The 20721-nt window shown below is 40.7% G+C and overlaps 1 protein-coding gene across 2 annotated transcripts in view; it reads right to left on the bottom strand.

The window, feature by feature from the left end:
- Positions 1 to 20721, bottom strand: part of EDIL3 (EGF like repeats and discoidin domains 3) — a 234104-nt gene that overhangs the window by 56424 nt on the left and 156959 nt on the right. For both annotated transcript variants that reach the window (XM_042023048.1, XM_042023047.1), the window contains one exon: positions 13802 to 13983. In XM_042023048.1, the coding sequence (XP_041878982.1) occupies positions 13802 to 13983 (182 nt within the window). The remainder of the gene's footprint in view (positions 1 to 13801; positions 13984 to 20721) is intronic.

The raw sequence follows: 20721 nt of genomic DNA, 5'->3' as shown, positions 1-20721 counted from the left end.
AAGAAAGAAAGAAAGAAAGAAAAAGAAAGAAAGAAAGAAAGAAAGAAAGAAAGAAAGAAAGAAAGAAAGAAAGAAAGAAAGGAAGGAAGAGAAAAAAAGAAAGAAAGAAAAGAAAGAAAGCAAGCAAGAAAGAAAGAAAGAGAAAGAAAAAGAAAGAAAGAGAAAGTTGATCAGGTTTACTATTTTACCATTTATCATTTAAATTTATTTTAAGAGGTTTGGATTCAGACTTGACCTCTGCTCAAGCACCTGCATTCACAGGGGTCTCCTGCATCCAGGAACTTCTGTGGGACTTTTCTCACCCATCATATGCCAGGGATTTGGCTGCAATCCGAGGACACCCAGTGACCTAAAACCTTATGACATGAAGAGCTTTATGAAACTTGGAAAAGGTTCTGCTTGACGCCTGCAGGTTATGGAATCTGCTCAGATGGGCTTTGCATGTCAATGAGAAGGATTTCTGGGACTAGAATGAGTGGTGAACACTGAGTTGCTCATGTAAAACCGAGTGTAAAATAAAGCCAGTAGTTGAATATCAATGTATTTAAATCTGGCTCTACAAGAACTGGATAATGTCACACACAGGGTGGATGGTGCAAAGTCAGTGTGCTGGTGTTGAGGAAAGCACAAAGAGAGCACAGGAATGGAATCAGCTCAGTTTCTGTGACTGGGACAAGAAACACCACCTCAGGTTCTGTGTTGGGTACACAGTTGCATGTTGAATTCATCCAAGTAGCCAAAATAAATCAAATAAAATCACTTGAGGCAGATACCCTCTAAAGCAGCGTATGCCCAAGAGCTGGAGAATAAAATCAACTCCATTAGTTTCAGAAGTCCCTGAAAGTTCTTCTAATCTTGTTCCTTTCTGCCACCACAGTCCTCCCACCTCCATGATTGCACAGACCACTTTGATGATCACAGCAGGTTACAGAGTCATGGCCTTTCTCCACAGGTGGGGAAAAAGTAACCAGCGTGTTTACTGCTCTCAGCACTCATCCTGTAGGAGTAATTCTCTATTAAACGAGTTACACTAACACTTGACTCCAGTGAGTCACTCAAATCTGTTTGGGGATGCCAAATAATTCAGTTGTCTACTCTGATGAACACACACCCAATCTAGATTTCACTGGAACTTGAAAAAATCCGTATTAGGAAATAAAAGGGGAAGACTTTATCTCTGAGAGAAAGTGGCAATATGAACAAGTTAATTTTATGAGTTCCTGTGGATTGTACAGTGCACCATTTTCAGAGACAATTCAGAGCCAGTCCTGCAAACCTGCATGGTGGGTGTGCAGCTCCACTGGTAGCTGTGAGTTAATGTAGGAGCTTGTTTTCCATAAAGTAGCCCAAAGGGCTCCGCAAAACAAAGGCCATAAGTAACTCCTCAGCATGGTTTACAAACCTTAAAAACCATAGGAAAAAGGGAGATTAAATTCAGAATCATAATGCATGAATGTAACAGAACAGCAGGGACTGGGACAGCTCCAGCGGAAGGTGTTCATCTCCCTCCTACCATTTGTGATCAAATGTTAGTATATTCATTTTGCAGAAGTTATATACTTGACAAAAAAAGGTAAAAAACCACTCAGTTGCATCCAGCTTATCTGCATTATTCCAGGCAGGAGAGGAGAAGAGGGATGAGAAAACAGAGTGACTTTAGGAAGACCCCTCTGTGATGCTCCTGGATGGAATCCATAACCATATTCCCCTCATTTGTTATCTTGCTGTTAGCAATAACACCACTAGCATTTCCTACAGAATATCCTTGTCTGAAGTGTTCCTCCAGAGCAAGCTTTCCAGAAATGCTCAAATTAAAGCCTATGTGAAGCCTTGGGTCTGTGAGACCTTAAATGTAGTTTTACCTTCATAAACAGGAACGCATTTTATGGAGAACAAAGGCGTTTACCTGTTTCAGTTATGAGATGGAATAGCATTGTCATAAATAATTCTTCATCTTTTCTAGCACAAAGTAAATATATCTGTACTGCTACTCACCATTGCTCATATAAAAATGGGGTTGAATAAGAGATCAAGGTTATACTGGCATTAAAAGATTTATTACCGCAACCCTTCCCTGCTGATCTCATCAGGTTTTGAAGGATTGAAATTTAATTTTTTTGGTCTCTTTTCTTTTTTTTTTTTTAAAGTCATAATTCTGACAAATCTAGATAGAAAGCATCCAGAGAAACATTTTTCTGATGAAAAATAGGGACACTTGCAAATGGAAATGTTTTTAATAAACCCAGGAAAGGAACAACCTGACACAATTCCCTCAGTACTGGGATAGTCAGTGAGTCTGAAAGCTCCCTGCCATGCTTCCTTTTCAGCCTCCAAGCACTAGAGCCCCTGAACAGGACAAACAGTGCTGTTTCACCCTGGTTCCACACCAGGAGCGGGGAGCTGCAGAGCTGAGCTGGTGATGAGGAGCAGGAAGGGCACAGCAGGTCAGCCACTATTAACTTCCATGCTGCAAAGCCTCTCTGGCACCTGCACACAAGGTGCTCGTCTATCTCGCCTGTCTGCGGCTTTTTGATACTCTCCTAATCAGCACTGTCAGCAGAGCTCTCCCAGATTTAGTTCAGGGCATTAATGCAGTCAGCACAGTGGCAGTGATGTGTGTTTTAAGCAGCACTCAACGAGGAAATGCAGCGATTTATCCATGGCAGCACTGCAGCTGTTGCTGACATGCTGGAAGGAGGTCTGCACCATGGAGAAAAACAACATGTTTTATCTTAAAATATTGACATGATAGCATAAATTGTTATCTTGTAATAGGCTAGGAGAACAAACGTTTGCTACAGGTTGCCTTGAAAATAATAATTCCCAGCGTGATTTTGGGATTGTACCTCGAGGACAGAGCAATTAAACACTCAGGTTATTTCTGATCCCAGACCATTTTGTTTCACCTGTGTGGATGCAGGTCCAGCAAAGCATCCTCATAACTTTGCTATTAAATCCTCTGGAAACTCATCCTCTTGTTTTTTCCAGTCTATCACACCTCAGGGTAAGAATAAACACCTCTCAGGATTTCCCTCTACTCACCCACACCTCAGCCTCAGCCAACCCTCTAAAAACAACTCATCACCTTTGCCATCCTCAATAAGACTTATTCCTGTACATGCTTCAAATTAGGCATGCAGAATGAGAGATGTAAATTGGACCACTAATTTAATTTGCCTCTCTGTGAAGAGATCAGAATATAGGTAAGATCTTACTTGCATGGAAAACATAAATACAAGGATTGTTTGGCCCGTGTAATGCTAATGTGGAGGAACATATGTTATGAGAATTATCAAAAAGCACCTACTTCATTTGGCTTTTGTTGAGAACTTCCAATTTATGCCTCAGAGAGTTTACATAATTAGACAGACTAAAAACTTGCTTAGTCTGTTCCTTCTTATTATTAAGTCATTATTTTAGTCCCAAAGGTGGTTGTTATGAATGCCATTAACTGGATTATATGAATTATTCAAATACTGGTATGTTTAGACTGTCATCTCAAGAAGGGGCCCATGATCAATCTCACATTGTTCAGAGGTTTTTAGCCCTGCAAAATATCATCTTATTTGCAAAGTATTGGTCAAATGAGTATTAACTGTCTCAAACTGAAGGTTACCTAAGAAACACCAAGGTCATTCATTGCTGTTATTAGTTTCCTCATATACTTTGAACTCATGAAAACTCTTCCTGGCTTTGGAATGCTAATGGCTCTCAGAAAGAACTTCCCCACTGTGTCTAGAAGACATCCTGAAGAATCAGCCTAAGAATATGTAAATAAAAATGTCAGTGAAAATATCGGTATGTACTTCCCCTTGTAAAATAGCTTTGATCAACAGCTTGTAGATCTAGAAGATAGGATGTCAAACTCAGGTCACAAATATGTACTTTTCTTTTCATCCTCCAGGAAAACCATCCTCGTTAGGGAAAAGAAGTGAATTGGAAAAGGTGCAATATTAAAATCAGCATGAAAATATGCTCAGGGGGAAGTTTTTGGTTGTGAAATAACTTCAGCTATTGAGAGGTACTTTCTCTCACATACTTTCCATCTGTTTTTATGGCACTTTGGCAGAGGCACTTTGGTAAAAACTCCAAAGACAAATATGACCTTTTCTCAAGCCCCAAAAGGAAAAATTCCCCTTTTGACTTCAGTGAGCTTTGTCTATGTCCTGTGCATGTTCCTAGACCAAGAAAATATGGATTATAGAATCATTAAGGTTGGAAAAGACATCCAGTGTATTGATTAAAGGAATATTAACTATCTGAAATCTGGGAACTCGCAGGAGATCAGACTTCCCTGGCCGTGTGAGATCCCTACTGTGAGATCCCATTTCAACACAGTGGGAAACTAAATCTGCTTAGTCCCTCCACCAGAATAAACTTATCTAGTGATAATATCTCTATCACATGATGCACAACCTGCATTAAAATACATATCTTTATCCCCTTTCTTCATGGTCAAGTGTAATTCTAATCAATCTTTGAAGATAACCTGTTAGTTGCTCAGACACTGGTGCTGTGGGGAGAGAGGCCAAGGTTTGAGATGGACACAAGGAGAGTGAAGAGGTGAAGCACACAGGGAACAGATGGCTTTGTGATTGATGAAAAGACTACTCCACTCAAATGATTTCTTGGCCCACAGATGCTGTTACACAACAGAGAAGATTGGCTCAAATGATTAATATCTCCTGAACCCTAAAAATTAGCTATTTGTTGAATCATGACAACCACACTCATGAAATATTTTTTATTATCTTTTAAAATTAGGACTCTAAGAAAAAAAGGTGCTATAGAAACTCTAAAAGTTACTCTTCAGTGAGATTTTCCTTATTTATCTGTACATTTTTCCTCAAAACACTTTTTCTTTCTACAAAAATTTGCAGGCAAAAGATTAGGTTAAAAGCATTAAACATTGCTTGGTTTTGTGATAGACAATCTTTGAAAAGTCTCATTGAGAGAGTCAAAGCTTGAACAATGTCTTTTTATCTTAACCACTCATGGAAGAAGAAGGTTCTGAGAGTGCAGGAGTGAAATATGCTCCCATTTTTCAGTTCACAGAATTTGTGTGTGGTTTAAATCGGAAGGTCTTTGAGGTGACAAATACATGCCACCTTTTCCAGGGGAGGTCAAGGAGGGTGAGTCTACTTTAGCCCCAGTTGTCCATGGCATTTTCACGGTGCTGGTGACTTCCTGTGTTTCCAACAGCCTAAACCGGTCTGGGGCCATCGATGCTGAGGTGAGAGGAACTTGGATTGAGACCTGGGTGAGCGGCAGGTCCAGAGGGTTGGAATCAGTGTCATGGGGTCCAGCTGGAGATGTGCCACTGGTGGTGTCCCCCAAGGTTCAGTACTGGGCCAAGCATTATTTAACTTACCAATGATTGGATGAGGGGTCTGTGCAGTTCACTGGTCACTGAGGGGTCCTCAGCAGTTCACTGACCACACATGGCTGGGATGAGAGGCCGAAATGCCCCAGGGTTCGGAAGGACCCTTGACAGGTTGGAAAGATGGGCACAGAAGGACTGTCTGAAACTTAATAAGGGAAATGGAGGTCCTGCACCTGGGCAGGAACAACTCCAGGCACTAGCATGGGCTGGGGGGGATCTGCTGGAGCAGCTCTGTAGGGAAGGACCAGGGGGTGCTTGTGGGCAACCAACTCAACCTGACCAGTAGAGTGTCCTGGGGGCAAGGAAGGTCAATGGGACTGGGGGGGACACTGGGAGAGCACTGCCAGGAGGTCAGGGAGGGATCCTGCCCTTCTGCCCAGCCTCTGCGGTGTTGTGTCCAGTCCTGGGCTCCCCAGCACAGCAGGGACATGGAGCTCCTGGGGCAGGTCCAGTGGAGGGGGACAAAGATGATTTAGGGCCTGGAGCATCTCCGTGCCCAGGACAGGCTGAGTGAGCCGGGGCTGCTCAGCCTCGAGAGGAGCCCCAGCTGAGAGGGGCCCTCAGCCCTGGCTGTCCCTGGCTGCAGGGAGGGCTCAGGGCAGGGCCCGGGCTCTGCTCCGGGGCCTGGCAGCGGCATCAGAGCCACGGGCAGGGCCTGAACCCAGCAATTGCCCTGCACAGGAGGCAGAACTGCTGCCCAGGGCAGGGCCCAGCCCTGAGCAGAGCCCAGAGAGGCTCTGGGGTCTCCTCCCTGGGGATATTGCAGAGCTGTCTGAACACAATCCTGTGCCCTGTGCTCTGGGCAGGGAGCAGGGAGGTGGGAGCAGGTGACCCACTGTGGGCATTTCCAGCCTGACCCACTCTGGATTTTGTACATATAAATCCCTATGTACCAGACCAAAACACATCTTAATATACTGGTACGTAATCTTACTTTTCCTTGAACTTTGTTTCCTGAACCTTAGCTGTACTGAGATAACTTGAAACAACACTTTTGTAGAAGTCAAGTCTAGCAGGACAGTGACTATGGGTGATGATTGTTTGCTTTGCCAGTTTTTAAGAGAGTGGTTAGAAGGCAAAAATGACTCATTTGCCTATCACACGTCAGCATGGCATCATGTCACAGATTTGGATGCTGTCCTAGCCACAAGGTGACTGTGATACCCACACATCATTCTATTATGAACCACCACACAGGTGCTGGGGCACCTTTTAGTTGCTTCTTCCTGATGCGAGAAACCACGTGGACACATATTTGTTCCCTTTTGGTGTCACCACTTTCTAAGATTTGATTGCTTTTAATATCAGAGTGGCAAATGAGGAAGAAAAAAAAGCAAACTTAGTTGAAATGGATGGTGTTGCAGATGCAGGGAATAAAGGGTTTAAAGGTCCTGTTGCTTCAGTCCTTCAGCCACATTAGGCACAGCAACTAAGGAAAGCTGGCATGCAGGCTGACAGAGCACGTTAGGGATGCTGTTCATAACAGCATCAAGTTTCAGTTGCCATGGGGATGCTAACTCTGAACTGACTGCTTTGGTGTATCCAGAACCTCAGCCCAAAGTTGTTTGAACGTGTCTGTGCGTGGGCGTCTGTGCATACGGGGGATGAAAGGAGGAGGTGTGATATGAAATGGATACCAAGATATGGGGCTCCAGGGAGTCTATGGATGATTACACTAAGAAATAAGCTCCCAGTCTCTTTGCTTTCCGCTCTGTTTTGAGTACATAAATCACACTTTTGGCCTGTGAGCTAAATGTATAGATGGTGAGGGAGGTCTGCAGAGAGCAGGCGCTGGTATTGAGTTCACTGAAGTCAGTGAATTTATGGCAGACTTTGGCTAGCAGACAATCTCTTCTAATTCCTGCAGATCAAAGGTCCTGTGTGGCATTGTTTTAATTCAACTGCACTTTCCTTATTAACTTCTGTTCTCCACAGCCAAGGGCTTTCAGGTGCTTGCTGCCACTTATGAATATCCTCCAAGTAAATCCTTCTGTGATATTAAGCCAAATTTTGAAGTATTGACAAAAAAAAAGCAGAACTTTCACAACTTTTTAGCATTTAACTTAGCAGGTTAAATCTTCCTCTATGGTGCACATCACCTTATAGGATGACTCTGAGACTGTACTTCATAAAGGTCACCCAACACTGGGATGAGAGATACATTAAGTGATATTAAACATTTAAGCTGTGGTGACAGGTATTTTTGGAAGCCTGTACACCAGAGCTCATGAATGAGGAAATGAACTTTGACAAAATGAATGGTTTCACAGATGGCAGTTTGCTTGGAGCTCTCACCAACAGATGTTTGAGTGAATGTTGTGCAAGGCCTCTGTGTATTTTGGGTTTTATCATTTCATTAGCAAATAGCTGTCACCTGGTGTGTACTTGCTCTTTGGAAGCTCTTGATGAGGAAGCTGTTAATTTTTTTCTTTCCTTCCCTTTTTTTGAGGAAAAAACCACACCCAATACTTTATGGTTTTCTGCTTGGGGATAAGAATGCTGGAACTTAAGGGTTTTTTTACAAGTAATTTTTGTGTGTGTCATAGTTGTTATGATTAAGTTTGTGAAATTCATAGTCACAGATTTAATTATGCCATGGGACTGCAAGTCCCAAAAATGTGAGGCTGAGCACCAGAGGTGGGATTGAAACCAAAACTGCTGTGGAGACACTTGTGTAAAAACCAAATTAAGCCTCAATCAAAATACAAATTCTACCTAACAGCAACAATATTCCAATACATTCAGACCTTTTTTTAAATAAACATTCTCAGTAATGACCTCCCTCCCCCTAAAAAAAATTAATTCTAAATAACACAGAGGTCAGGGAAATATTTTGCCCTGAATCTGCTGGGGTAGATCCCTTTCCATCACAGGTCATCTTTTTTATTAACAATCTCTGCAGCAAATCTGTTTACTTGGAGTTTAAAGAAATATAGTGAAGACATTTTCTTAAAGCCATGCAAAGTTATTAAAAAAGCAAAATTGAAAAAGCAAAAAGTATTATTTACAGCAGACACACTGAGACAGTAAATAAACCAAATGTATTTTATTTTGGACTGGAGTACTAATATATTCAAATTGCCAATTAGAAGTTGGGCACATTTTCTGTCAAACTGTTTTATTTCTGATTATAGTGTTTCACCTGAACTTTAGCATATCATTTCAGAAAAGCCATTTGGGGAATAAATTTGAAAAATGATGGAATTATAGTTCTCTTTCTGTGTATTCTAAGTAAGAATTGTAGCTTTTCCATTTTGAACTCACAGTTTGACTTTCAAAAACTGACCCCAAAAAAGAAACAAATATATAAAATATTGATGGAAAGGGATGAAGTCTTTGAAGAGGAAGAAACCCCAAACTAAATATTTGGAATCATCTAGTATGCAGTAGAAACTAGAAGAGAAAAGCTAGCTATCCAACCTGAACCAACTATACTTCCCATTTCTTAATTCTGCAACCAACTGAGCAGTCCACCTCCTTTGTAGATGAATCCTTCAATCCTCCTACTACTCACAATAATAAAGTAAATATTTAATTTAATTTAATTTTATTTTATTTTACTTAAAAAAGCAATTGGTAACCATACCAATGTCTCTGGAGAAACACTTTATGCCATTTTAATGAGGGATAACAAAATAGGGGTTTATTATTCTATTTAATACTTTACATTTATACACAACTATCTCCAGCAACAGGTCAGGTGTTCAAACACATCTCCCACACAGTGGCTTGGTGCTCAGCAATTAGTGCATTTTGTTAACATTCTCCAGATGTAATCTATGCTCGAATCTGTTCTTGGTGTCTGTGGGTTAACACCTTGTAAAAACAATTTCCACGTCCAAAAGACCACAGAACACTTGAAAAACATAACCAAACAACAACCAACCAACCAACCAAAAAAAAACCCCACAACAACAAAAACAACAACAAAAACCTCAATAGGCAGGGATCCTCTTCACAATCACATCCTCCTGGAGCAAAGGAGGCTCAGGGGGGACCTTGTGGCTCTGCACAAGTCCCTGACAGGAGGGGGCAGCCGGGGGGGTCGGGCTCTGCTGGCAGGGAACAGGGACAGGAGGAGAGGGAACGGCCTCAGGCTGGGCCAGGGCAAGCTCAGGGTGGACAGCAGCAGGAATTTCCCCATGGAAAGGGTGCTCAGGCCTTGGCAGGGGCTTCCCAGGGAGGTTTGGAGTGCCCATCCCTGGAGGTGTCCGAGGGAGGGCTGGAGGTGGCACTCAGTGCCCTGGGCTGGGGACAAGGTGAAGGTGGGGATCAGTCATAGGTTGGCCTCAATGGTCTGGGAGGGCTTTTCCAACCTCAGTGATTCTGGGATTCTGTGATTCTCTCGTGTATTTCTGAAGTTGATATTTGGGTCACTCAACCTAGTCCAGCATGCCCTGCAGTGAAGCAGGAGTCACTGGAGTTCTACTGGGAGCTCCTTCTCTGCTCCAGCATCCATGATCTAGGTGGCATGTCTTAATGTTCTTGTATAAATTCTCTGCAAATTGGGCAAATTCCCTGCCCATGGCAGGGGGTCGGAACCAGATGATCTTTCAGGTCCCTTCCAACCCAAACCATTCTATGATACCATGAAAAAACGGGTAATTTCTCAAGGAAGGAAATGGGAGACAAGTTGTGAATAGGGGAAAAATGAATTAAGAAATGTGAGGGTGGTTAAAGCTGGGAGACCAGCCTGGGAGTGATGAAAGTGGGAGAAGAGAAGAAGTGTAAGAAGGGCACGGGCATGGATTCCTAGGTTAGAAATCACTAGAGAGGAGTAACATTCACTAAGTCCTTCTGGCAGCTTGTGTTAGAGATTAGCTGCCACTATGATTTTGGATACGGTAGAGGCATAACAGAAACAATAATCCTGCCCATGGCCATATCTATTCTGATTCATGCTGCCTTAAAAAGAATAAGTAATATATGAATTGAAAAATACAGATGCAAGAAATGAGCAGGGATGAAGTGAAATCAGAATAAGACAAATCAACATATTTTAAAGCCAAAAATGCAAAAGGACATAAGGGAAAAGAGAAACTGCTGTTTAAACAAAAACAAAAAACAAGCAAACAAAAAAAAAAGAGTTGCTAGAAAAGACTCATTACTGGAACAGGCAAAGTGAGAGTTTTGGTTATACTTCAGGACCAATTAATGAAAAATAGATGTATGGGATTTTTTTTTTTGTCATTGTATTTGCAAACGATAAAAGTTAATATCACTAATAAAGTGGTTAGCAGTACACAGGTGCTATTTTATCACAGCCAGCCTGTGAGGAGAAACAGAGGTCAGGAGAACTTTAAAAGGCAGATATGACTTACTCAGGCTTTAATTTGCTTCCAAAAGCATGGTCAGTGACCCTTTAAATCACAAGCCAATTACAAGCATTGTAGTGCCATTACTACTTACATGCTGAGAGTGTAAATTTAAAACGGCAATTTCAATTTTCAGTTCATTGGGAGAATGCAGGAAAATGAAATTGCATACTAATTAGTTCATGTGTATCAGACGCCTGAAAGATTAGAGAAAAAAAACTTCTGCACTCATTACAAGTGAGTTATAAGCAGAGCACTCAAACCTTTTATTTTCCAGGCTGCATATAAATAAAGAAATTAAATGACAAAGAAAATTGATAATGATGGAACAAGGCAAAAATAGCTACAGGCCTGTACATAATCACACTTTGAGGGACTTTGCCCATTATACACGGCTTCCTTTAGAATTTATCTAGCATTAGAAGCTACAAGAGGGGAACAGGCGATTGCTTCAGGTTCCCCGCACTAAATGTTAATTTACATGTCCTAAAAATGGATTTTCCAGCTTTGCAACTTTCCACTTAATCTCTGCCAAACATTCACACTGTTTTTCAGTGCCTTCTCCTGGACCAGGTGCTTCATCACTCAGAGCAGCATGGGAAAGGTTCCATGTGCAGGCTGCTCGCACTAGGGTCTGGGAACAAGCTGGTGACACAACAGAGTAAAAACTCAGGTAGAGGGTTTGAGATCTTTTCTCCCACATGACCAAGGACAGTAGCCAGAAATTTAGCCCAAATCTGACTTTTTGTACCCCTCCACAAGCATTTAAGAAGTGTCTCCCCGGGTAATACAGAATCTGTGCAAAAATAAAACAGGGGATTTCTGCTTCCCCTCGCAGCAAAAACTGTTCACCCAGAAGAGTGTCAGACAGTGTTTGTGTCTTAAAGCTTATTTCATGCTTGGAGAACAAGACAGTTCTATGATGTAGAGAACTACTATGCATAAAGTGTGAGACTGTGGATGTCTCTACCTTGCCAGATCTAAAAAGAGTTTCTGCGGAACACTAAAAATCACTTTTTTCCTGCAAGTATCATCTTCATAAAAAGTTTCAGATTTTCCGGTCCCAGAGGTTTTAGAGAAAGAGAAAAGGAAAGAAAGAAATCCTCTCAAGACTTCTGTTCTGAAATTATGAAGAATATTTTTAATTTTCTGAACTGAAAAAAAGAGTACAACAAAAAAGTATTTGGCAAGTTTTGTGAAAATTATAGACTAAAGTTTATTTTGCAAGAAAAATAAGAAGAAAATGAAGGGAGTGCTTAAAACACATTAATTGTGTGACCTAAGCTTCTCAAAAGTCCTTATACCCCATGGCTGTCAAAATTACAGAATAACCTGTATGGGATTGGAATTACCTCCAGAACTCCAAAAAAACCCCCAGATTCTTTAGACCTGATGCCATGGTATGAGACTTTAACACATTTTCTCCACTGGCCCAACATTCCTTGCACGTAAGAGCAAAGGGAAAACTTCCGGAGAGCAAAGTCCGAGGGAACTTGGCAGCTGCCCCCATAGTGCCAAGCACAAATGTGGAAGCATCAGACCATTAGATATCCCCATCCAGATCATCTCCCAGAAAAGACATGTCTAGGGGGCCAGTGCTAAACGATTTTGAAATCTTTTTCCAGCTCATTTAATAAAGCCCACCCTCTTAACACAGCCCAAAAGCTACTGTAATGCTGAGTTTTTCATTATCCATTAAAGTAACATTAGCTTTCTACTCCCATGGAGATAATTCTGCTCAGGTCCCTCTGCGTGATCCTTTCCAGTTCTTTTCAATGTATAAATTTTACAGACTTCCTAACCCCTCTGATCTTTACGACGACAACTGACTTACAACACATTGAAGGGCCTTTGTGTTTTCACTCTGCAATAAATAACAAGCAGTGATACCAGCTTTCGTTCTTCAGAGCTGACAAAATCCAGCACTCCAACTGCACCAGTTTCAGAAAACTTCATCAAACAGTGCTTTGTGTCTGCTCTCCACACAAGAAAAATGAGCAGGTAATCCTGTTTGCTTTCCCCCCAGACATATGGGAGCCTCTCAGAAAAATCACCAGTGGTAGTCAGGGCAAAAACATTGAATATTAACAAATATTAATGCCATGTACACCAAGGCAGCTTCAAGAAGAGCGTGTCTGACACAGCTGAGGGCATTATGGACTGTTCAACTTCGTGCTGGCAGATAAAATGCTCAAACAACATGTTGTGCTAGATCCTGCAGTGGGTCTATTGGAAGGGAAACATCCACCTCACACGTTGCCCATGCAGATCAGTGCAGAAGGTTTTCCCATAAGTATCTAACTCACCAACCTTTATTAACCAATAGCTGAAATTGCCAAAGCTTTGCCCAATTCATACATCGCGAAGAGAAACAGCATCCAAGCAAAGAGCTACAGCAACCACAAGACAGTCATTACCTTCATTAAAACACTGCTAGGGGACCTCAAAGTCACTGCTTTGTGGCTTTTACTGAAGATGTGTTGGGCACAGAGAAATCCAGTTCACAGTGAGGGCACTGCTGTTTGAATCACTCTAACAATAACATCCTTGAGTGGGATGAGAACACGTGCATTTTCAGCCCCATGGATGTGGCTGAACTAACAGCAGTTTCAACCTTAATTGAAACAGTTCTTGTTACTTCCAGTAGTACTTAACCTATGCACCCAGAGCTGCTCAGCAAAGAGTACCAGCTCTGCCACCAGGTTCTAGCATGGCCAAAACCACACTTAAAGCACCTTTAGCATGTGTCAAGATACCTCCACCAAGAGATATTGCTGGGATATGCTTCTAAGGGCCTAACCACCAAAAGCAACATATGTGGAATGCAGCTTCTTTGAAAGGAGCCTGTAAAAATCTGCTTCCACGGTTTAGAGCCACAATGGAACATATGCACGCGGTTTTTTAAATTAAAAAAAGGCTCGTGCATTCGTAAAGTCCAGATTATCACTGTTTTGCAGCTAAATAGTCCCTTTTAGCCTCAGCTGCGTCTGTGACAGTGAATAAGAACCTATCTGTTCATTAACCACTTGTCTTCATCAGTTTCTTAAGTGACACTGGCAATTGAATCAAGGGTATTTTTTTCCTCCTCAGCTCCATCTGTTACCTGAATCCATGGCCATCTGTCATTTTCTGCAGCAGTCCAGGCATTCACAAGACCCTTCTTATTAAGTCGTGCATAGTACGGGTACCACTTCTGCAGTCCGAAAAGAGCTCGGTGAGTGGACGATGCGGTAATTTGTTGGTTTGACACAATCCCTCCTTCTATCCCTAGTGGGCCAGAGCATCCTGCAAATGGAAAAAAAAAAAAAAAAAAAAAGAATTCAACTGAAATGATCAACTGTTCTGAGTCCCAGGTGGCTGTAATTACAATAGCATTCAAATAGATCCAAAATGTCATGCCAAATGCAGCTTAGAAGAAATTTAAAGTATTTGACTGTATCATCCTTTTGTAGAAATTAAAAAAAAAAGCAACAAAAGTGTTGCTTGCAAATAAGTATTCCCATTATAAAATTAATGAAATTGATTGAACATTTAATTTCTTTTAGTTTGTTCTAGCTGAAGACTTGTGAGTTTGGGTTTAATGGACACAATGAAAGAAAACAATCCTGATTCAAATATTGAAATGATTACTAAAAGTAAATTTAAAATTCTGTCATTACTTCAAAGTTCCATATTGTTGCTCTTGCCTCAAAGTTCAGCATTCAGCCAATGCACTACAAATTGTTATTGCAGCTATATTTAGAAATATGAAAAGAGACATAAGTTTTCATTCAGTTACATTAAAAATATTTAAAGATTTATATATTTAATCAGCAAACCACAAAGTATGTATTTAACTGAAATGTTCCATTATGTTCATAATTTTATGTATGGTATTCATCATTAATGTATTCACCAGAAATACTTGTAATCTTTTTAAAAATCAATATATTTCTGCATACATTGTTTTTTGAAGCCACTCCATTTGGGCACAGCAATAAAAACATTCAGCTATTGTGAGCAATCCAAACTGAGAAAATTATGAAAATTCATTACATACAAACAATTGGCAGTCTATCTACTATTCAACACCCCCAACTGAGTATGTGAAATTTTCCTGTCCTCAGTTCTGATGCAGAATTTAAAGAGAAGGTAATTACAGGAATTACTCTGGCAGCCAGTGTTACTCAGTTGCCCAAAAGATCTGCTTTGTGGGTCAGCTGCACTTTGGCAATTTTGAACACCACAGGACAGATGTTTACTTACATTTCAGGTTTTCTCAGAAACCTGGCAGTGCATCACCTCAAGCAATACCCAAAAATGAACTCTGAAATCGTACTGTTACGAAATCCTTACACCACATGGGCAGAAAGTCACAAATAATTTAATTCCTCATTAATTTAAAGATACCGAGAAGAAAGAGTGACCAGTGCAATTTTCTCCTCTCAGCCAGGAGACAGCGCAGGGAGTCACTGGTAGCACAATCCCCAGGTGTGAGGTGTCACTGATGATGGAGACAAATATAAACTGAATCAAAGTTTTAAGTTGATTATGGAGGCAGTGTGATGGACAAGCACATGGCTGTGCTCTGAAAAGGTAAACCATGCAGGTGGAGTTCAGGGAGCGTTCCTTCTTAAACACAAAACCTGGCCCAAACTTACAGGAGATGCTCAAATGAAATCCTGGCCCCACCCAAATTAACAACTGACTTGCACCAAAAAATGATGTCACACAGGTTTTTACCAGCCTACAAAGCTCAGCTAGAAGCTAAACTCCTTATGCTACTTCTCTTTATCAGCCACCAACAGAAGTTTTTCCTTCAGCACTCAACCAATAACTGCACAAAACATGACAAAACACTGCTCTCTCCTGTTCCTGTGTCAGGCGCGAAGCGGCACCGGAAGAAAACAGACCCGTTGTTACCAGTATAGGCAGGCACAATATAGAATACACTCAGAAAACCCACATATGCTGGAAAAGTGTTATTCCTCATTGTGTTTTCATCAGGCATTACCTAAGGTCTATTCAAATCTTAGCCATTTCTGAAGTATTTTCATTGAGGTAGAATAAAATCTTTTGGTGTGTAAACTGCTGAATCTGCTTGCAAGCCAGAGGTAAATGACTCTTCTCTCCTAAGAATAATGCATGTTTTCAAGAGTTTTCTATATTTAAATATTAAAAAAATCTGTGTTGTTTCATAATGGAAAAGAAAGTTCACAGAGATGTGTGTACGTGTATGTGTAACTCACCAACACACCTCTACCTGCAGGACACACACATGAAATAGATTGCCCATCTTTAACAGCTGCAATCATAGACTGATAATTATTTAAAAACAGAGATGTGAGAAAACAGAAGAGAGGTTTTCTGAGGAGACCTTGAAAGGAGGCATGCTGGAGCCATGTTGCTTGATGTTTGCTGTGTCTGTTGCTGCATTTCCTATTTGAGATGCATTAAATACTATTTGAAAGATGGGCGAAATCCTTACAAGAGAAAGCTGAATTTTCCTTTCTAACTTGAAGTCAATTTCCTTTCAAAATTTAATTACCAACCAAAACACTTAACTCTATTTTTTCAGCTATGACCATACAAGCTCAGCAGTGTTTATCTTCGTTAGCTTTAGAAGGATTACTCCTGGAATCGAAAGAAAATGGCTACCTTCAGGGAATAGGTACTTTATTGTACAAGCTCCTTTGCAGTTCCAGTCATAATTTTGTCATGTCTGTCAGTTCTTCAATCTGAGTTCAACACAAAATTTACCACTCCTAAAAGTTAAAACCACTTTGGTGGTCAGTTCAGACATAACAACATCAGAGGTGCGGAAAGCACAAGACTGGGTAATAGTTTCTAAACAATATTATAATTACATTTCTTAAATTATCAGAACATTCTGCTACTTTTCGAAATTTGTCGAGCAGCTAAGACTTCAGCAGAAGTTTTATTAAGATATGGTAAATGAGGTCCTCCCACTGTTAAATCTGCCCTCTTACTCACCCTTTAGGTATTTATTTTAATCAGACATCATTTTCTACAAGGAAACCTTTCAATTTACTTTCTTTTATCAGTTAAAATCAAATATTTAACATATTTTTGGATAGTCAAATACCACAGCAAATGGACTTCCCTTAGCCATATGCCCATTAATTTCTTCCAAAAACTCCACTAGATTAATGAGTCATTCTTTCTTCTTATAAAAGCTCTAATGGGGCTATTACTCTCTAAATTCACAAGACATTTGCTTTCCCTGAAAACTCTCAACTGAATGACCCATCTCTAGTTCCATTAAATATGTTTTATCACTAAAAGACTGGTTACAGACCAGTTTCTGCACATATGATATTAAATTTCAGACATAAAAAATTCTTTCCTTCAAGTTATAAATTATGTTTTTAGGTGTTTAAGAGTTGTGATATACCATTGACCACTAACAATGAAAACAGTCAAGAAGAGCTTTCTCAGATTGTTTGGTTTCTTTAAAAAAACTGAGATGCATATTTTGCAGAACAAGTACAAGATGTATTATATTTTATTGCTATGCCTCTGTTTCTATTAAATCCATGCTTATTTAAACAGAAATCATGACAGCTTGGGAAATCATAATATCACTACAGTAACTGTGTACAATTCAGACTGGTCAATGTTAGTCATTAATTTAAAAAAATGATATTTTTATTAGTTAATGCAGATACATTGGGGTATGACAATACTCTTTATGAAAAGAAGTAAAAAAAATTAAACAGCAATTAAAAAGCTGCCTAACATGACAGATTCACAAGGCAGATTGTGTCATCTGGATCTGGTATTTCAGTGTTATTAAAAAGCAAGATACTGAGTCAAGTAATATGGGTTTTGATCCTACAGTGACAATTATTGGTATGCACTGAATGAAACCCACTTAATGCTTCTCTTTTTCTCACCAAACACAACCCTATTCCCACAAAACCTCACTATCCATGGAGATAACAATGCCAAGGTGTACCAAGAGTTACATGAATGGATCCAGGGAAGGATGGGAAAAGTCCGTAACACAGGAAAAGTGAATTTTTCAGTTCTCCTGAAGGTCCCCACCATGCAAAGACAGCAGAGTTATAAACCTGCCTTGAAGGCTTCTTTAACAACCTCAACTTTAATTAGATCTAGAATCATTATGTACCATTTTGCACCAAAAAACAATTGGTTTCTAGTCCAGATTTCCCTTGTAGACCAAGGATATGGGGATCAAACAGGTCCCCAGAAAGAAGATGAGTTCTGTCCTTCCACCCTTATCTCTGGCAACAACAAATCCCTCCAGCTGAACAATAATATTTGAGCAAAACAAAGTAGATGACAGTTACCTTACTGTGGTTTACATTGATTTCTCCTCAGAAAAACATTAAAATAGGGAAATAAGTTGCTGGTTCCTGTTCTTTATAGCAAAAAAGACAAACTATTTTAAGATACTATAGCAAGAGATAATAAGCAGAAAGCACTGGGTTAATATGTTGCTTGAGCATATTTAATTTGAACTTTTACATTTATGTCAGTCCACAAATTAAGAAAATGTCCAAATGGTTTAAAAATTGCTTGAAAATGTGAGGATTGTGCTTCTGCAGCTAGAATGAAAAGATTTCTAGCTATTGATGATGAAACATGCCTGATTTTGCAGCACAAATGCATAACTTTCATTTCCTCTGTTGGTCTGCCTCTAGCTAATGTCATGAGAACAAACAGATGCAAAATTGAAGGCAGGGAGAAAACAAATCTGCTGTAGACATCTGCAATCCTTTCTTCCTCCAAGCACCTCATTTTCTGGAATGAGATTACCCTGGCTGTGCTTAGCAGGGCCTGGTAATGGGGCTGAACACCAACCCTGACAATGGGATTACAGATGACCCGTGGTACTGCAGTAATTCATGTTGCTTCCCACACTGCAGTCCAGGCTCCGGGCTCCTATTTCTTCTTCTCATTCCTCCTGCCACACAGACATCCTTGCCCAGTTTGTTCTGCCAGGGACAGCTCTTAGATAACAGCAAGTCTGATTTTTAGGAAATCATTAGATGGATATGGACAGTCATTTAAGAGTCTGTTACCAAAGTGCCCACCCATATGCAATGTGATGTTTTTGCAGGGCTTGCTTTTTCACAACCATTACATGATAATGCTAAAATCTTCTATATAAGTGCTACCTAAACTGCTTTTGCAGAGAGGCGGTTGGAGACACAGCTTCCACTCCTTCTAGAGGTGTCTGTGGACCCTCTCATGGTTTCAGTGATGTGACAGTCCCCACGTGCCAACTTTACCACTGAACAGTGGGGTTACAGATGACGGCTGATACTGCATTAATTCACTCTGGTGTATGCATAGATTACCCACATGCAGTCTAGGCTTCAGCCTATTCCTTCTTGTTCTTTCACACAGAGATTTCAACTCCCTGCCTATGAGCACTTTTTGACACTGCACTCCCCAGGCTGGGATTCACATCCCTCTGATGGATATTCAGCGGGATTTCCTACCTTGGGCAAGTGTGCAAAAAAATTATACTTCCAGCCTAGCACAGGAGCATATGGAGACAGCAGCTCAGGCAGTGAAAGCAGATTATGTCTTTTTCTATACAGTGCTGTGATTGAAATGGAGGGTTGCTATTCAGGACTGGTTTGCTTAGTCTGGTAATTCCTGCATTCTCCTTCTCAAGTAGGATGGTGTTCTGGTTTGGCCAAATTTCGAAATATATCCTCTGAGAGAAGGAAGGTTACAAACCACCCCACCCCCACCAGGTTCAGGAATAATAAATTTTCCTCGAAGGAAAGTGCAGGAGATAAAAACTCTTTATTTAACAAACACACGGGAAAAGGATAATAATGTTAAATAATAAAATCTCTCGCTGTGGAGAAAAAACCTGGGAAAGTGTCAGAGTCCTCCCTGTGGTCTCCTCGGAGCTGGGGCTTGGCCCAGGGCCAGGCCCTCTGTGCTCGGTGGAAAGTCCTCCGGACGTGTTCTGATATTGAAGCAGTCCAGTGGAAAAGGGAGAAAATCCAAAATTCCAGGGAAGAAAAAAAGTTCAACTCTCAGTCTCCCTTCAGAGAAAAATTGGCCAAAAGCTGACTGGGAAGCAGCAAACCAGGTGCTTCCTCGCTCCCCTGCTGCAGCTGGGAAAAAAAAAGGCGCTTCTTCTGTGTGACCTTGAACAAGCTGCAAGCTGCTTTGAAAAAGCTTTGCTCAGTTTTTCCTCCCCTCTCTCAGACTCAGTTTAAAGGCATAGAAAGGCACAAAATTAATTCCTGGGCATAAGGCAGTGATATGGGATACACATCATAGAGCAACCCCAAGACAGATGGATAGGATTGCAAATTTCACATCAAAACCCATTGACTAATGGATTAATGTTGGGGAACTGCAACAGAGAACAAAGTTGAAGAAGGGACCTATCCAAGAGGACTAAAATTAAAGGAAGATACAACTTCTGATTTAGGAAGATCCTTAAACTGAAGACTCCTTGAAGCTGGGAAAATACACTGGGACAACCATTACTTGGTGCTTGTCCCTTTTCTTACACTCACTCATCAAAAATTCTCTTCTGATCACTGTCTAAAACATGAGTAATAGATTGTCACCAGACCAAGCATTGTTATTCCCATGCTCAAAAAGAGGAGTGCATCTTAAACCTCATATCTGAAAAGACATAATGAGAAAAATATTTTTTTTATTTTTAGTATTTTTTCATGAGTTGATTGTGTGTGTGGTCAACTCCATCACGTTAATAGTACCAACATAATCCCTAGGCATGTTCAAAGTGATTTTAACAGAATTGGGCTGGGAAGAACTTCAGAATGAAGATTTGTGTATCCCTAACTGAGACAATCATGGCATCAAACTATCTGGAGAATTTTCTATCCAAAGAAATGTCAAGTACATTACAACAGCACCATTCCCAACATGTTTCCTGAATTCATTTCTTTTTCAAAAGCTCTGGTGGTGAGCATTCAACTGTCAGGGTCCCTCCCACCTGCCATGTGGTCCTGGGAGAGGGGCCCTGGGGGGGAGACACAGGGTTTCCCTGCCCCTGCC

Source organism: Corvus kubaryi, unplaced genomic scaffold (assembly GCF_017639235.1).
Source record: "Corvus kubaryi isolate FWS band 111438036 unplaced genomic scaffold, C.kubaryi_AGA036_p1.0 37236, whole genome shotgun sequence".
In the NCBI taxonomy this organism is placed as follows: domain Eukaryota; kingdom Metazoa; phylum Chordata; class Aves; order Passeriformes; family Corvidae; genus Corvus; species Corvus kubaryi.
The sequence above is the reverse complement of the archived record's forward strand: the minus strand, read 5'-3'. Positions and strand labels throughout refer to the sequence as shown.